Genomic DNA, 14,092 nt, shown 5'->3' on the forward strand with positions numbered 1-14,092 from the left:
AGCCCTAGCCTGAACCTGAACCTCTCAACCTGAACCTGGTGTGATTTGTTTTCATACAACTCCTCTTTACTTGCGTGTTAACTGGGCATTGGAAAGTGGTGACCGCGTTAATTAATAGTGATATTGTCTCCTCTCAGGACCGTGTTGGGGGGAGAGTGGCAACGTTTCGGAAGGGCAACTACGTAGCCGACCTGGGGGCGATGGTGGTGACAGGACTGGGTATGGACCGACTGCACCTTTCAATACATTACCCTGTTACATTACTCTGTTTTCCAGATCCACTGGATGGGTGATTCTGAGTTTCCTGGTTTCAGGAATTCTGAGATTTCAGGAAGGCCAAAGGGCATTCATTTAGAGTGCCTGAAATGTTTCCACTTTAGTACGGATGAATTGGATGTGTAAACCTGAACCATCAGTGGTTACATAGATGATTGAATATAATGTTGTTTCCACTGGTTCTTTAACTGCTCTCACATTATCTAGGAACAATTTTTGAGGTAGCCTTACTCTGAATTGTTCATTGTGCCTGCTTCAACTGATTCTCACCAGCAGAGGTCGTTGATGACTGAATTGTAGTCCGATATTCTCAGAAGAATGAAGGCGTAGGCTGTGTACCACTGTCCTTTTTCATGGAAGAAACTGAACGAGAAGCCAAAGATATTAAGCTTGCAGGACGTTCACAACGTGTAACCGAAGTGGCGCACTACAGCCTTATTTTAATGCCGGTCGCTCTGCTCGGGAGCCTGTGTGTTGTTGGCCTGTCCTTACGTTTCATCTGGTGTGGGTTCTAGGAGGGAATCCCATGGCTGTGGTCAGCAAGCAGGTCAACATGGAGCTGGCCAAGATCAAACAGAAGTGCCCCCTCTATGAAGCCAACGGTCAAGCTGTGAGTGATTCACCACAAATACCGCGGTTTGGGTTTCTTAAAAGTAACAGTGTGTTTACACAAATCAGATTTTTTGACAATGATTATAAGAAGGGACTAAAGATCAGCGTTGTTCTGCCTTTATTTGAGGTACAAGCTTTTAACCGCCTCCCCTAGTCGTTGCCAGTAATGAGTAATTCATTGTGATGTTACATTGGCCTTGTGGTGTGTGACACTGCCTCCACCACCAATGTAACTCTGTTGTGGCCTTCTGTTCTGTAGCGGGGTTTGATTCCCAGTTCCTCCCAAGGTAACTCAGTCCATTTGTTATTTATGCCTTCAGTTTGGACGCTGGCCACCCAACGTGTGCAGTCAAACCTCTGGGTGGATGTAGTTAGCTGTCTGGCCTAGCGTGTCGTCAGTAGCAGCTCTTCCCTTCTCCGGGGTCGGGCTCCCCCAAAGTAGTGCTTGTGGGGCTGGATATAAACACCAGTGTCCCCTAAACATTATATATTCTGTCAAGGAAAGGGCAGCTGGTTTCTTCCTGCACCAACTGATTTCAGTTCTGACCCAGGAAGATAAGTGTGTGTGTGTGTGTGTGTGTGTTAACCTGTTTAATCTTTATCTAATTTGTTCTCCTCTGTCTCCCGGCCCACACGCTGGACTTCTAAAGGGGGAACGATGCACCAGCGTATGTATTTTTTGATCCTACTACATGATAACATTGTTCACCTGTTGTTAATCATTCATTTCAGTTCCGCTCTGAGTGCATAATGAGGTACAGTGAGGAGAACAAGTATTTGATACACTGCCGATTTTGCAGGTTTTCCTGCTTACAAAGTATGTAGAGGTCTGTAATTTTTATCATAGGTACACTTCAACTGAGAGACGGAATCTAAAATAAAAATCCAGAAAAAGACTTTGGCTTAGAGGGCTGTGGAGACTGAAAAAACCCTGGGGATGAGGTTTACCAATTCCATTGTCCCATTGTTTATTCATGAGCGTCTTATGTCCATCCAGGTTCCCAAGGAGAAGGACGAGATGGTGGAGCAGGAGTTCAACCGTCTGCTGGAGGCCACCTCCTATCTCAGCCACCAACTGGATTTCAACTTCCTGAACAACAAGCCTGTTTCCCTGGGACAAGCCCTGGAGGTGGTCATCCAGTAAGTGGAGTGCTTTGGATAATGCAAAATTATAGGACAACTGTTGTATCTTGCTAAATAATTATAATTCCCTCTTCCTCAATGGCTCATATCATTTCTATGGCCTTCTTTCGTCTGGTGAAAATAGATTGCAGGAGAAACACGTGAAAGACGAGCAGATCGAACACTGGAAGAAGATAGTCAAGACCCAAGAGGATCTCAAGGAGCTGTTGAACAAGGTGACCGGGTCTTCCACAGTGTTAAGACCATATCAAAGGTCATGCGAGCAAGAAGAGGATGTTCTGTCCCAATGAGTATAGTAAAACCAGAAAAAATTTGACTCATTGGGACCTTTTGCCGGTCCCCGTGAGGCAAAAGTCAATTTCCGGCTCAGGGTTTAGGTTTAGGGTCAAACTTACAATTTATTTTATAATAATTTCTCCCTTGTCTAAAACAGCATACACTATGACTAGCTCTCTGTGGCTAGCTACCAGGAACCCTAAGCTAATGTTAGCAAAGCTAACAATAACATTGAACTCTTGAGTTAGTGTTTTTTTTGTTGCTTTGTTTTGCAACAGGTAATTCTAGTTTTCATATTATTATTCAGATCTTCATTCTCTATCGGGCATTGGTGCGGAACCGCTTGCTGACAGAGTCATTGTGAATTGATGTAATTGTTTTTTGCTGCAAAAAACTCCTACCTAGTGCAGCTTTAACTAGAGTGGCAATGGGCAAAGTTTCTAACTTCATAATATATAAAACTTTGTTTGGCATGTATTTTTCCACTGTACCAAACCGTGACTTAAAATGTTGAGTACGTACCGAACCGTGACTTAAAATGTTGAGTACGTACCGAACCGTGACTTAAAATGTTGAGTACGTACCGAACCGTGACTTAAAATGTTGAGTACGTACCGAACCGTGACTTAAAATGTTGAGTACGTACCGAACCGGGACTTAAAATGTTCAGTACGTACCGAACCGGGACTTAAAATGTTCAGTACGTACCGAACCGGGACTTAAAATGTTCAGTACGTACCGAACCGTGACGCTTGTGTACCGTTACACCCCTAGCGTGTGTGCACGTGTTCGTGCTGTTACATGTTTCCTTTACCATGCCAGATGGTGTCGACCAAGGAGAGGGTCAAGGAGCTGCATCAACAGCACAAAGAGGCCAGTGAGGTCAAACCCCCCCGAGACATCACCGCCGAGTTCCTGGTCAAGAGCAAGCACCGCGACCTGACCGCACTCTGCAAGGTGAGACCACAAGTCAACCCCCCCGGTCGAACAAATTGGCTGTAGAGGAAGTGCCGGAGGGGTTGCAGGGAGGACGGTCAGATGTAGGGGTTCATACACCCAGAGGATTAGGAGAGGATTGGTAATGGTGTTTTAGTTTTGGTTTTTACGAGTGGAAAGGAACAAAACTGGGTTTGAAACGCTCGGCGCCTCCGTTGACTGGTTCCACACACAGGGCTTGGAGTTTCTGCCAGTAATGACACATTGCCTTCATCACTTTTCCCTTTGCTTATTTGTTTTTCCAAAACAAGCTAATTCCGTTCGTGTGCAGCGTGGCGCTTCCTGCAGAGACCGAGAACCCAGCATGCCGTGAATCTATTAACTTGAGTTGTTAGCTGGAATGGTCTGCCCGTTTTTAGCCTCCAGACGCAATTTGAATCAATTAAAGGTGCTATCAGTGTAATTTGTTTTACATTTTCATGCAATTTCCAATGTGTTTTCTGTGGACGGTGACTCCCAATAGAAGTCTGACGAGCCAAATGGCCTACAGTTGCAGTATGTGACATGACTGTATACTGTTATCTGTTGATGTACTTTCCGACAACCCATGAAGATGATGCGTTTCTGCCCATTCTAGCCTTTAGGATGTTGCAGTTGCAGTCAAAGTCTACATTTCTATCACCTGTGGAATGGACATCTGAAACAAACCCTTTCATTTTCCAATTTCACTTTTTACAAGTATATTGCATCCTACATTACGGATGTTAATCAACAAGACATTCTAATATTGCAGATTTCGTAATTGTTCCATAAATGCACAAACTAAAAACATAATAGGCGGCCTGAGGGAAGAAATGGCAAAACATTTGTAAAGTGAATTTAACATACAAAGTCATTCAACACCCAGTGTGTCCCTGTGAAGTGGAACAGCAGTGGTGGATCTGTCACGTTGCTGAGGGTGAAATGTGAAACACGTTTCCATGCTGAACTGCTATAACATTTGTAGGATTTAATGCACAAATTGCTTGTTTCGGGTCCTGACAAAACGTTTTGCTTAGGTTTAGGTCTGCCCAACAACCGGACCATACAAAACGTACTGACCCAAACCTTGCTGTGTGTTTTGAATTCTTGTGCTGCTGTGTGACCCAGGGATACCTCAATCTGCTGACGGCCAGGCAGCCTAAGTCTGTGCGGCGAAAGATCACTGCAACTCGGCCAGGCTTTTCACAGCCCTGTCGACAGAAGTCAGGGTTTCCCCCGGGAGGTGGATGACTGTACAGCAAGGCAATGTCATCATCTCACAGGGTTTCGAGAATGTTTTCTGTGGAGTGTTTTCGGAGTGGTTTAACGCTTTGCCTATGCGTGTCGTTAAAGACGATAAAGCTCCGGCTCAGAAGTGTATTTTCGGCAGGCAAGTTCAAACACAGCTGCAGTCTGAACCCGAGTCATCTGTAGGCGATCGACCTCCTCCTGAAAAGCCACTTCGGAGATGTGGCACAGTGTGGTGTGTCTGGCTTGAAACACAGGCTAGGTTAGGTTGAGGGATGCCTTTGGCAAGAGGGTAGCAGATGGTTCCTTCATTGGCCATTTCTGTTGTGTTTGTCGGGTCGTGGCGCCTGGTCGCTGGTGAAACTAAGGGATATTTGGCCAGAATGAGTGAGCCTTTTTTAACGGTCTGTCTGTCAGGCTGTCTGTTCCACTCCACTTAAAAGCTTTAATTTCGTCACTCAGCGTGCAGTACAGATACAGACAGACACGGGACGGACGGACATGCAGTTGTGCCTGCCCCACAGTTTGTAAACCCTCACAGTCCCCTTTATCTTGCAGGAGTATGATGAGCTGGTGGAGATGCAGGTTAAACTGGAGGAGAAGCTACAGGAACTGGAAGCCAACCCTCCCAGGTAACACCTCCACCTTAAAGGCCAGGTAACACCTCCCCCTGTTGTTGTCTTTCCTAATTGTTGAACTTTGACCTCTCCTCAGTGACGTGTACCTGTCGTCCCGGGACCGGCAGATCCTCGACTGGCACTTTGCCAACCTGGAGTTTGCCAACGCCACCCCCCTGTCCACCTTGTCGCTGAAACACTGGGACCAGGTGAGACTACCGCCACAGTATTACCACGGAAACAGGCTTCGATCAGGACATATTGCACTGTGTCGTCCGTCTGCGTGAGGTTCTCGTCCGTCTGCGTGAGGTTCTCGTCCGTCTGCGTGAGGTTCTCGTCCGTCTGCGTGAGGTTCTCGTCCGTCTGCGTGAGGTTCTCGTCCGTCTGCGTGATGTTCTCGTCCGTCTGCGTGATGTTCTCGTCCGTCTGCGTGATGTTCTGGTCCGTCTGCGTGATGTTCTCGTCCGTCTGCGTGATGTTCTCGTCCGTCTGTGTGATGTTCTCGTCCGTGTCCGGTGCAGGACGATGACTTTGAGTTCACCGGGAGCCACCTGACGGTGAGGAACGGCTACTCCTGCGTTCCGGTGGCCCTGGCCGAAGGCCTGGACATCAAGCTCAACACGGCAGTGCGACAGGTCCGATACACTGCCTCCGGTGAGTTCGCCGTGCGTTGCGTTGCGTTGCTTTGCGTGCATTGCGTGCACGTTAACCCCATCCTGACTCTTGTTCTCAATCCCTCAGGCTGTGAAGTCATTGCGGTGAACACGCGCTCCACCACTCAGACGTTCATCTACAAGTGTGACGCGGTGTTGTGCACGCTGCCCCTGGGGGTCATGAAGCAGCAGCCCCCAGCCGTACAGTTCGTCCCCCCCTTGCCCGAGTGGAAGACCTCAGCCATCCAGAGGATGGGCTTTGGCAACCTGAACAAGGTACTGGCCCACGTCCACCGGCCCGCCGTGGCATTTACTTCCTGTTCGGCCCAAAGGGGCATCTCAGGGTACCGTTGCTATGACGATTGTGCTGTTTTCTGGCCTGTCACTGCTGTGGTACTCGGACCTGTGTTATTTGGTAATTTTTGGTGTCACTCTGTACTGTGATGGAGGCTAGCTGTTTTAGGACTTTTATGGCAGTACTAAAGGATAAGAAAAGGGGAAGGAAAAAAATAATGGCTGGGAAGTTGAGTTAACATTGTAGAAATATTTCCTAATGTCAAGATTGTTTATTTCACTGGTGTTGAAACACTGACAGCTTTCATGAGTATCTTTGTTAGGAATGTCCTTGTTAGGCATTCAGAGGTCAGCACATAGTCATCAGGCTTCGAGCCATCAGTCCTGGGTGTTCAAACAGTGCATAGAACAAGGTTACGGCTCTCCCCAAAATAGCCCTTTATCCTGGATAATGTCTGTCCAGGGAGGGAGGGGTGTGTTCTGTCTTTCCCTCTCTGTCCCTTTCTCGTCTCTCCCTGAGCCATGATGTGCATCAGCTACTGCGGTTTCTGTCGCCAAATTTGTCTGCAGCAGAAAATGCTGCATTATTATGCAACTGTGTCTGTGTCCTCACAGCCACCAGAGGGGGCGCTACCTCAATCACTGCGCAGCCAAACGCACAAACTGCTTTAGCTAAACATCCGTCTCATGAAAACATTTGGATTCGAACAGATGTTGTTTGTGACCATTTCACACTGTCTGCTAATATTGAACAGCCAGTTGGCATCGTTCAGATTCTGTGTTTCAGTTCGGTTTTATTCTGTATTTCAGAACAGTTTTTGAATGGAGTCCTCACATTTGTGTCAGAACAGTTTGAATGGAGTCCTCACATTTGTGTCAGAACAGTTTGAATGGAGTCCTCACACTGTCAGGGTCCATCTTTCTTTCAGTGCCTGTTCTAAAATGGTTCATTTCTGATTTACTAGTCAGCTATGTGCCCCTTCTGGTTTCTTTCCGTCTGTGGTGATCAGAGGCGTATTGCCAGCATCATGGAGCCTGGAGCTCAGAATTCCTCTGCTTCGGTCTCCCTGTTCGTGTCTTGCCCCCCCCCTCCCCCCCAAGAAAAGCCTGGAAAACTGCCCTGATCAGGAGTGTGTTTTTGACACAAATGACTGTAAATTAGAAAGTTGGCTAATGGGGAAATTATTGTGGCTTGTTTTAAGGAAAATCATATAATTGAAGTTGGCGATAGGATTCAGTATTATCAGTTAGGCGTTAGGGCTTAAGTATAGTCAAACGTGAGGTTATGGCAGTAAGGTTGGGATTAGTAAAAGTAGGGGTTCCTTAAGCATTTTAGGTGTCTCCATTTTGATGGCTACGTAAAGCAATGTGTGCATGCATGTTTCACTTAGCTTCTGGGGTCTAGAAGCCTGCAGACGATAAGTAAAACATGTCCCATCTCATCTTCATCCGCTTATCCGGTATCTGGTTGCCCAAAAGATGTCCCCAAAACATTTCCCCAAAAGGAAAATCCTAGATTTTCATGTGAAACCTACATATAGGGCTAGGCTAAGTTAAAATATAAAGGTTAGGATTAGGTATGACGGTTGGGTTATTGAGATTAGGGTTGTGTTAAGGTTAGGAGTTGTCTTAAGTTTACGTTTACAGAGCGTGTTTGGTTTTGTGTCCCCACCGGGGTTAGTTTTTGGGACTCTGTCTGTGTGATGTAATGTTTCCGTCTTATCACCAGGTGGTGTTGTGTTTTGACCGTGTGTTCTGGGATCCCAGTGTGAACCTGTTTGGTCATGTGGGCAGCACTACAGCCAGCAGGGGAGAACTCTTCCTCTTCTGGAACCTCTACAAAGGTGAGTGGGGTCAGCCAGTCATTTGTCTGTACTTGGGTGATCATGTGGTTTGTGCAGGTCTGTCCTCGATCCCCCAACCAAATGATCATGTCTGCCTTTACCAACAAATAAAAACACCTCTGAAATGTTAGGCCTGGGCTGTATTTCAGTCAGACGTTCCTGCCTGAATGTTTCCCCGCCTGTTGAGCGTACAACAATTTATTTATAAAAACTCCTTCGCTAGCAGATTAGGTACACCTCTCTTATATTGGGTCCTGGGGATTTAATCAAGTTTTGGGACAACCAGCCAGTGGGGCTGTTGAATAAAAAAAATGACTAGCCACTTGGATTTGCACTACTGTGCTTGGTGAGGGGTAATTTTCTCTGATTGGGTCTGACACACCCTTTACTTCCAGAACCACCTGAATTCTATGGGTTAGGATTTTGTAGCATTCAAAGGTCACTCCGTTGGCATCAAGTGACTTTCGGCCTGCCGGGGCAGCTGTTCGCCAGACCATCACCTCACTGGTCAGGATGTGCACAAGCGGTCATGCTGTCTGAGCCAAATCTCGACTCTGCCGTCCAAATGATGCAGCAGGAACTGGGATTTGTCGTAAGAGGAAGTGTATCTCCGCATTGGAAAATGGTCCTGATCGGCCACATTTTGTTACGGTTGTGTGACTGAAATCTGATATTCTGTGCATCGGAGGACAGGATGTAGACCAGTGAGGGTTTGTAAACCAGAGACATTACTCATATCCTTCAGTGCTAAACTGAGAGAGGCTGCCTTGGAGAGGCCCTGAATAGCTGTATTGAACTAAATGTGGGTAGTTTCATCAGACTTTCTATTTCATAGCCTTTCTATTCTTTCCATTTTGAAAGTCTCCCTAATGGTTTTACACTCCCGGAGACCACCCAGAATTGGTCCACCGTGTCGTTTAGTCGTCAGTAGTCTAGCTTTGGACCACCGTGTCGTTTAGTCCTCAGTAGTCTAGCTTTGGACCACCGTGTCGATTAGTCCTCAGTAGTCTAGCTTTGGACCACCGTGTCGTTTAGTCCTCAGTAGTCTAGCTTTGGACCACCGTGTCGTTTAGTCCTCAGTAGTCTAGCTTTGGACCACCGTGTCGTTTAGTCCTCAGTAGTCTAGCTTTGGACCACCGTGTCGTTTAGTCCTCAGTAGTCTAGCTTTGGTCCACCGTGTCGTTTAGTCCTCAGTAGTCTAGCTTTGGACCACCGTGTCGTTTAGTCCTCAGTAGTCTAGCTTTGGACCACCGTGTCGTCAATAGTCAAGCCTTTAGTACACTTGATAAATGTGGTTGTATGTATGGATGTAGTCACTCCTAAGATTTCCTTCTCTAAATTAAACGGTGTTCAGTCTTTGCCTTTTTGATTAAGTGTTACACCATAATTCCCCCATGTTTTTTGTTCTCCTCCAGCCCCAATATTGCTGGCGCTGATGGCTGGAGAGGCGGCCGGGATCATGGAGAACATCAGCGACGACGTCATAGTCGGACGCTGCCTGGCCATACTCAAAGGCATCTTCGGAAGCAGTGCAGTACCTCAGGTACGTTTCCACCATGGAAACATCAGGTCACTGAAGACGTCTTCATACACGAAACATGGACCTGAATCGAAATGATTATGTTATGTATGTTTTGGAGTCTTCTCCGGCAGCCAGTCACACACGTCATGAATAGCAGCGTAATTATAGGGAAGTTAATGATACGGTATTTATGTTGGTTGGCTGTGGAACAATTAAGTGTTTATCGAACATGTTTACTGGAAATTCACTGGCTGTTTGTGTTCGTTGTCACGGCAGCCAAAGGAAACCGTGGTGACGCGGTGGCGTGCTGACCCTTGGGCGAGGGGCTCATACTCGTATGTGGCGGCCGGTTCCTCTGGCAACGACTATGACCTCATGGCCCAGCCCATTACGCCCGGGCCTGCCATCCCAGGAGCCTCTCAGGTAACACACCTGAACAGCAACAGAGACCAACAGAGTTACCAATCTGTTTCCCAGATCCTCCAACCGGGTGTGGGTGGGTGTACTGTAGCTGTACACTGCTGTTCAGCCTTTAAGCTTGGCCTTTCACCCTGATTGCTTCAGGATCATCGTGGATAATGGCTGATGCCCTGTTCTTAACCAGGGGTGTCTCCGGGAGTGGGATGTCCGATAACACATTTCCTTCCTACACATAAATATGCTGCAAACGCCAACATACACCAGTCTGTGCTGTGGCTGTTGCCTACTTGGGAGAAAAACAGGTCCACTGCTTTCTGTGAACTGTCCTGGGATCCCCATTCTCACCAAAACATAGTGAATTGGCCATAACCCAACGCTGTTTTGGATACACGCATTGTCCTCATGAAAAGACTGTCTATCAAATAATCTTAATGCAATCGCTGTAAGCCAATGACAAGACTGTATATAAAGGCATTCCAGAACGAGGCTCTGCACATTGTCCATTATATGTTTTGGACGATCCCATCCACGAAACCACCAGATCGGGTGTGCCGATTTCCCTCTCCTTAGCCAGCCCACACACATTTGACCAAACCAAGTCTTTCCACACGGACGTTTGAGGGTTGTTTTGATGTTTCATGTCACGTGTGGGATGATGAGTTTGTTGTTTGGATGGAATTTCAATGTTGTTTCTCTTCCTCGCACAGCCCGTCCCACGCCTGTTCTTTGCCGGCGAACACACTATCCGGAACTATCCAGCCACGGTACACGGAGCCCTGCTCAGTGGCCTGCGAGAGGCGGGGCGTATCGCCGACCAGTTCCTGGGCGCCATTTACACCCTGCCCAGACAGGCCACGGCCACCACCGCGCCCCAGCCTTCCCCCAGCGTCTAGCCCCGTTCTTCTCGGTGTCATTCCGTGTTCGCGTAACATTGGTGACTCCTCCTAAGACTTTCGGGATGTGAAGACTGTTCCTGTCGTTTTGTGTTACCGTTTAATCTCCCCGGAAAGACAAACCTTGCAACTACCACCATACATTCCCAAAAGACACTAGAGCGAGACCTCAGGCGTCCCCTCAATATGAAGTCATCCACCAGTTGGTAACTCCGGTCAGCGCGGACGTTGCAGCCCTGTAGAATCCACCAGTGTCGTTTTTCTGCTCTGAAATTCTGTCTTGCTAAGATGAGATCAGTCATGGATGAGGGAAAAGATTGGCTCGTTTGACAGCCCTAAACCAGGGCCTGGGCTAACCCTTCCTAATTCCAGTAGGATTACACTACACTAGGGCTGGATTCTGATTCTTTGAGTGAATGTGTGAATGTCCCCGAAAGGCCTCAAGCGTCGGGTTTACGCAGCTGTAAAGCCGTCGAGCAGGAATTGCCCTCAGTCCGTTTGGTATTCACTTGAAAAGAGTCCAGTGTCCATCCCATCTCAGTCTAAAGCAGCTGAACGAGTGCATTCTTTTTTCTTCTCTGGTTGGTGAATTGGAATTCAGCCTAAGTATCGTGGCTGACCTTGTTCTTTCCCAGCATTAAAGATGGAGAGGCTGAAGAAGAGGAATGGCAGCCAATCAAATCCAAAAACACAAGAATGAGCCATATAGGGGACAGCCAATGACATGCTGCTCCCTTCATCCAACAACACAGTTGCACTCTGTTTCAGTCCCGTTTGAAAGCCAGTAGATTTTTCTTCTGTTGAGTTGATGCTGGCCCCTGCAACTCCGTAGCCTACAAGTGCATTGCGTTGATTGTCTTAAGGCTAATGTCGCTAACATTTGTTGTAGATGCCTCATCCGAAACAGGACCTGTACCAGCTAGGGTTGAGTGTAGTAAGGGAAAAAATATAGAAGTTTGTATTTAAATGCAAAAAAGATAGATAATATGACTATGTTGAGGAAAAAATGTGAATGATTGATTTTGTTATTGTTGTTATTATTATTATTATTATTGTCATTATTAGCCGCTTGTTTTGAATTTAGTCATGGCATACTTTTTAAAAAAAAAAATATTTTGTCAACAATGAGTTATAAAAAGAATAAAAAGAAATGCATCTTGCCATGTTTTTGTGTCAGTAAAACGTTTTTTTTTTTTTTTTTTTTAACCACTCCATGTGATTTCCACCTGATTCCTAGTATTTTTTAGTGTCACTGCTGTCAGCTGCTGAGGTGCCTATTCCTATGGTCATAACAGGAATGGGAACTCAACACCACCAATGAGATTCCAGTAATATGCTGTACTCAACACCACCAATAAGATACCAGTAATATGCTGTACTCAACACCACAAATGAGATTCCAGTAATATGCTGTACTCCACACCACCAATAAGATTCCAGTAATATGCTGTACTCAACACCACCAATGAGATTCCAGTAATATGCTGTACTCAACACTACTAATGAGATTCCTGTCTGTCTGCTAACTGCTTGAAGGGACTGTGCAGCACTGACTTGCACTGGAACCAGTGGTGATGCAGTTAGGTTTTCCTTAACTTGGACATAAGCACTGTATCTGCTGTTCTTTTCTGGACCAACTAATATCTTTTGAAGGAGACCGCTTGTACAGCGGTCGAATCCTGATTTGACACTGGTCTGCATCAGCATCTAGCGAGAACACTGAAACGAGTGGACCTGCAGTCACATTCCTGACATCATTTTATGAGATTCTTCCATCGTGACTGTATGTGGACATTTAGCAACACCTTGTGTTTTCTGTGTGCTATAAACGTCCCTATACTTCTGCAACATCAAAGGCTGTTTCATGTCCAGCTAACTAAACCCCTGTGGTTGTGAGTGGAGAAAGTGGTCAATGACTCATTTGCTGACCACTGACCACACACCAAGTCCCAGTAAACTCTCCCTGATCCTGGATTAGCCACCTTTTCATAACCACTTGAGGCACTGGACCGGTGAGGTTGAGGTTTAGTGCTGGGGTGGTCAATCACTGGGATTGGATATACAGGTGCTGGTCATAAAATTAGAATATCATCAAAAAGTTGATTTATTTCAGTAATTCCATTCAAAAAGTGGAACTTGTATATTATGTTCATTCATTACACACAGACTGATGTATTTCAAATGTTTATTTCATTTAATTGTGATGATTATAACTGACAACTAATGAAAATCCCAAATTCAGTACTTAAGACCAATACAAAAAAGCATCTTTAGAGCCAACTGAAAAGTATGAACATGAAAAGTATGTACAGCACTCAATACTTAGTTGGGGCTCCTTTTTCCTGAATTACTGCAGCAATGCGGTGTGGCATGGAGTCGATCAGTCTGTGGCACTGCTCAGGTGTTATGAGAGCCCAGGTTGCTCTGATAATGGCCTTCAGCTCTTCTGTATTGTTGGGTCTGGCGTATCGTTTCTTCCTCTTCACAATACCCCATAGATTTTCTATGGAGTTAAGGTCAGGCGAGTTTGCTGGCCAATTAAGAACAGGGATACCATGGTCCTTAAACCAGGTACTGGTAGCTTTGGCACTGTATGCAGGTGCCAAGTCCTGTTGGAAAATGAAATCTGCATCTCCATAAAGTTGGTCAGCAGCAGGCAGCAAGAAGTGCCCTAAAACTTCCTGGTAGACGGCTGCGTTGACCTTGGACCTCAGAAAACACAGTGGACCAACACCAGCAGATGACATGGCACCCCAAACCATCACTGACTGTGGAAACTTTACACTGGACTTCATGCAACGTGGATTCTGTGCCTCTTCTCTCTTCCTCCAGCCTCTGGAACCTTGATTTCCAAAGGAAATGCTAAATTTACTTTAATCAGAGAACATAACTCAGCAGCAGTCCAGTCATTTTTGTCTTTAGCCCAGGCGAGACGCTTCTGACGCTGTGTCTTGTTCAAGAGTGGCTTGACAGAAGGAATGCGACAGCTGAAACCCATGTCTTGCATACGTCTGTACGTGGTGGTTCTCTGACTCCAGCTGCAGTCCACTCTTTGTGAATCTCCCCCACATTTTTGAATAGTTTTTTTTTCACAAATCCTCTCCAGGGTGCGGTTATCCCTATTGCTTGTACACTTTTTTCTACCACATCTTTTCCTTCCCTTCCCCTCTATTAATGTGCTTGGACACAGAGCTCTGTGAACAGCCAGCCTTTTTAGTTATAACCTTTTGTGTCTTGACCTCCTTGTGCAAGGTGTCAATGGTCGTCTTTTGGACAGCTGTCAAGTCAGCAGTCTTCCCCATGATTGTGTAGCCTACAGAACTAGACTGAGAGACCA

At 46.3% G+C, this 14,092-nt stretch overlaps 1 protein-coding gene across 7 annotated transcripts in view; it reads left to right on the top strand.

The window, feature by feature from the left end:
- kdm1a (lysine (K)-specific demethylase 1a) overlaps window positions 1-11,916 on the top strand; it is a 19,911-nt gene extending 7,995 nt beyond the window's left edge. For all 7 annotated transcript variants that reach the window (XM_020054172.2, XM_020054173.2, XM_010879634.4 and 4 more), the window contains 14 exons: window positions 138-219; window positions 792-886; window positions 1,539-1,556; window positions 1,886-2,028; window positions 2,156-2,246; window positions 3,130-3,264; window positions 5,071-5,144; window positions 5,227-5,338; window positions 5,651-5,783; window positions 5,871-6,058; window positions 7,806-7,920; window positions 9,336-9,463; window positions 9,719-9,865; window positions 10,570-11,916. In XM_020054172.2, the coding sequence (XP_019909731.1) occupies window positions 138-219; window positions 792-886; window positions 1,539-1,556; window positions 1,886-2,028; window positions 2,156-2,246; window positions 3,130-3,264; window positions 5,071-5,144; window positions 5,227-5,338; window positions 5,651-5,783; window positions 5,871-6,058; window positions 7,806-7,920; window positions 9,336-9,463; window positions 9,719-9,865; window positions 10,570-10,755 (1,647 nt within the window). In that variant the 3' untranslated portion in view covers window positions 10,756-11,916. The remainder of the gene's footprint in view (window positions 1-137; window positions 220-791; window positions 887-1,538; window positions 1,557-1,885; window positions 2,029-2,155; window positions 2,247-3,129; window positions 3,265-5,070; window positions 5,145-5,226; window positions 5,339-5,650; window positions 5,784-5,870; window positions 6,059-7,805; window positions 7,921-9,335; window positions 9,464-9,718; window positions 9,866-10,569) is intronic.
- The last annotated feature ends 2,176 nt before the right edge of the window (window positions 11,917-14,092 follow it).

Source organism: Esox lucius, chromosome 15, assembly GCF_011004845.1.
Source record: "Esox lucius isolate fEsoLuc1 chromosome 15, fEsoLuc1.pri, whole genome shotgun sequence".
NCBI lineage: Eukaryota > Metazoa > Chordata > Actinopteri > Esociformes > Esocidae > Esox > Esox lucius.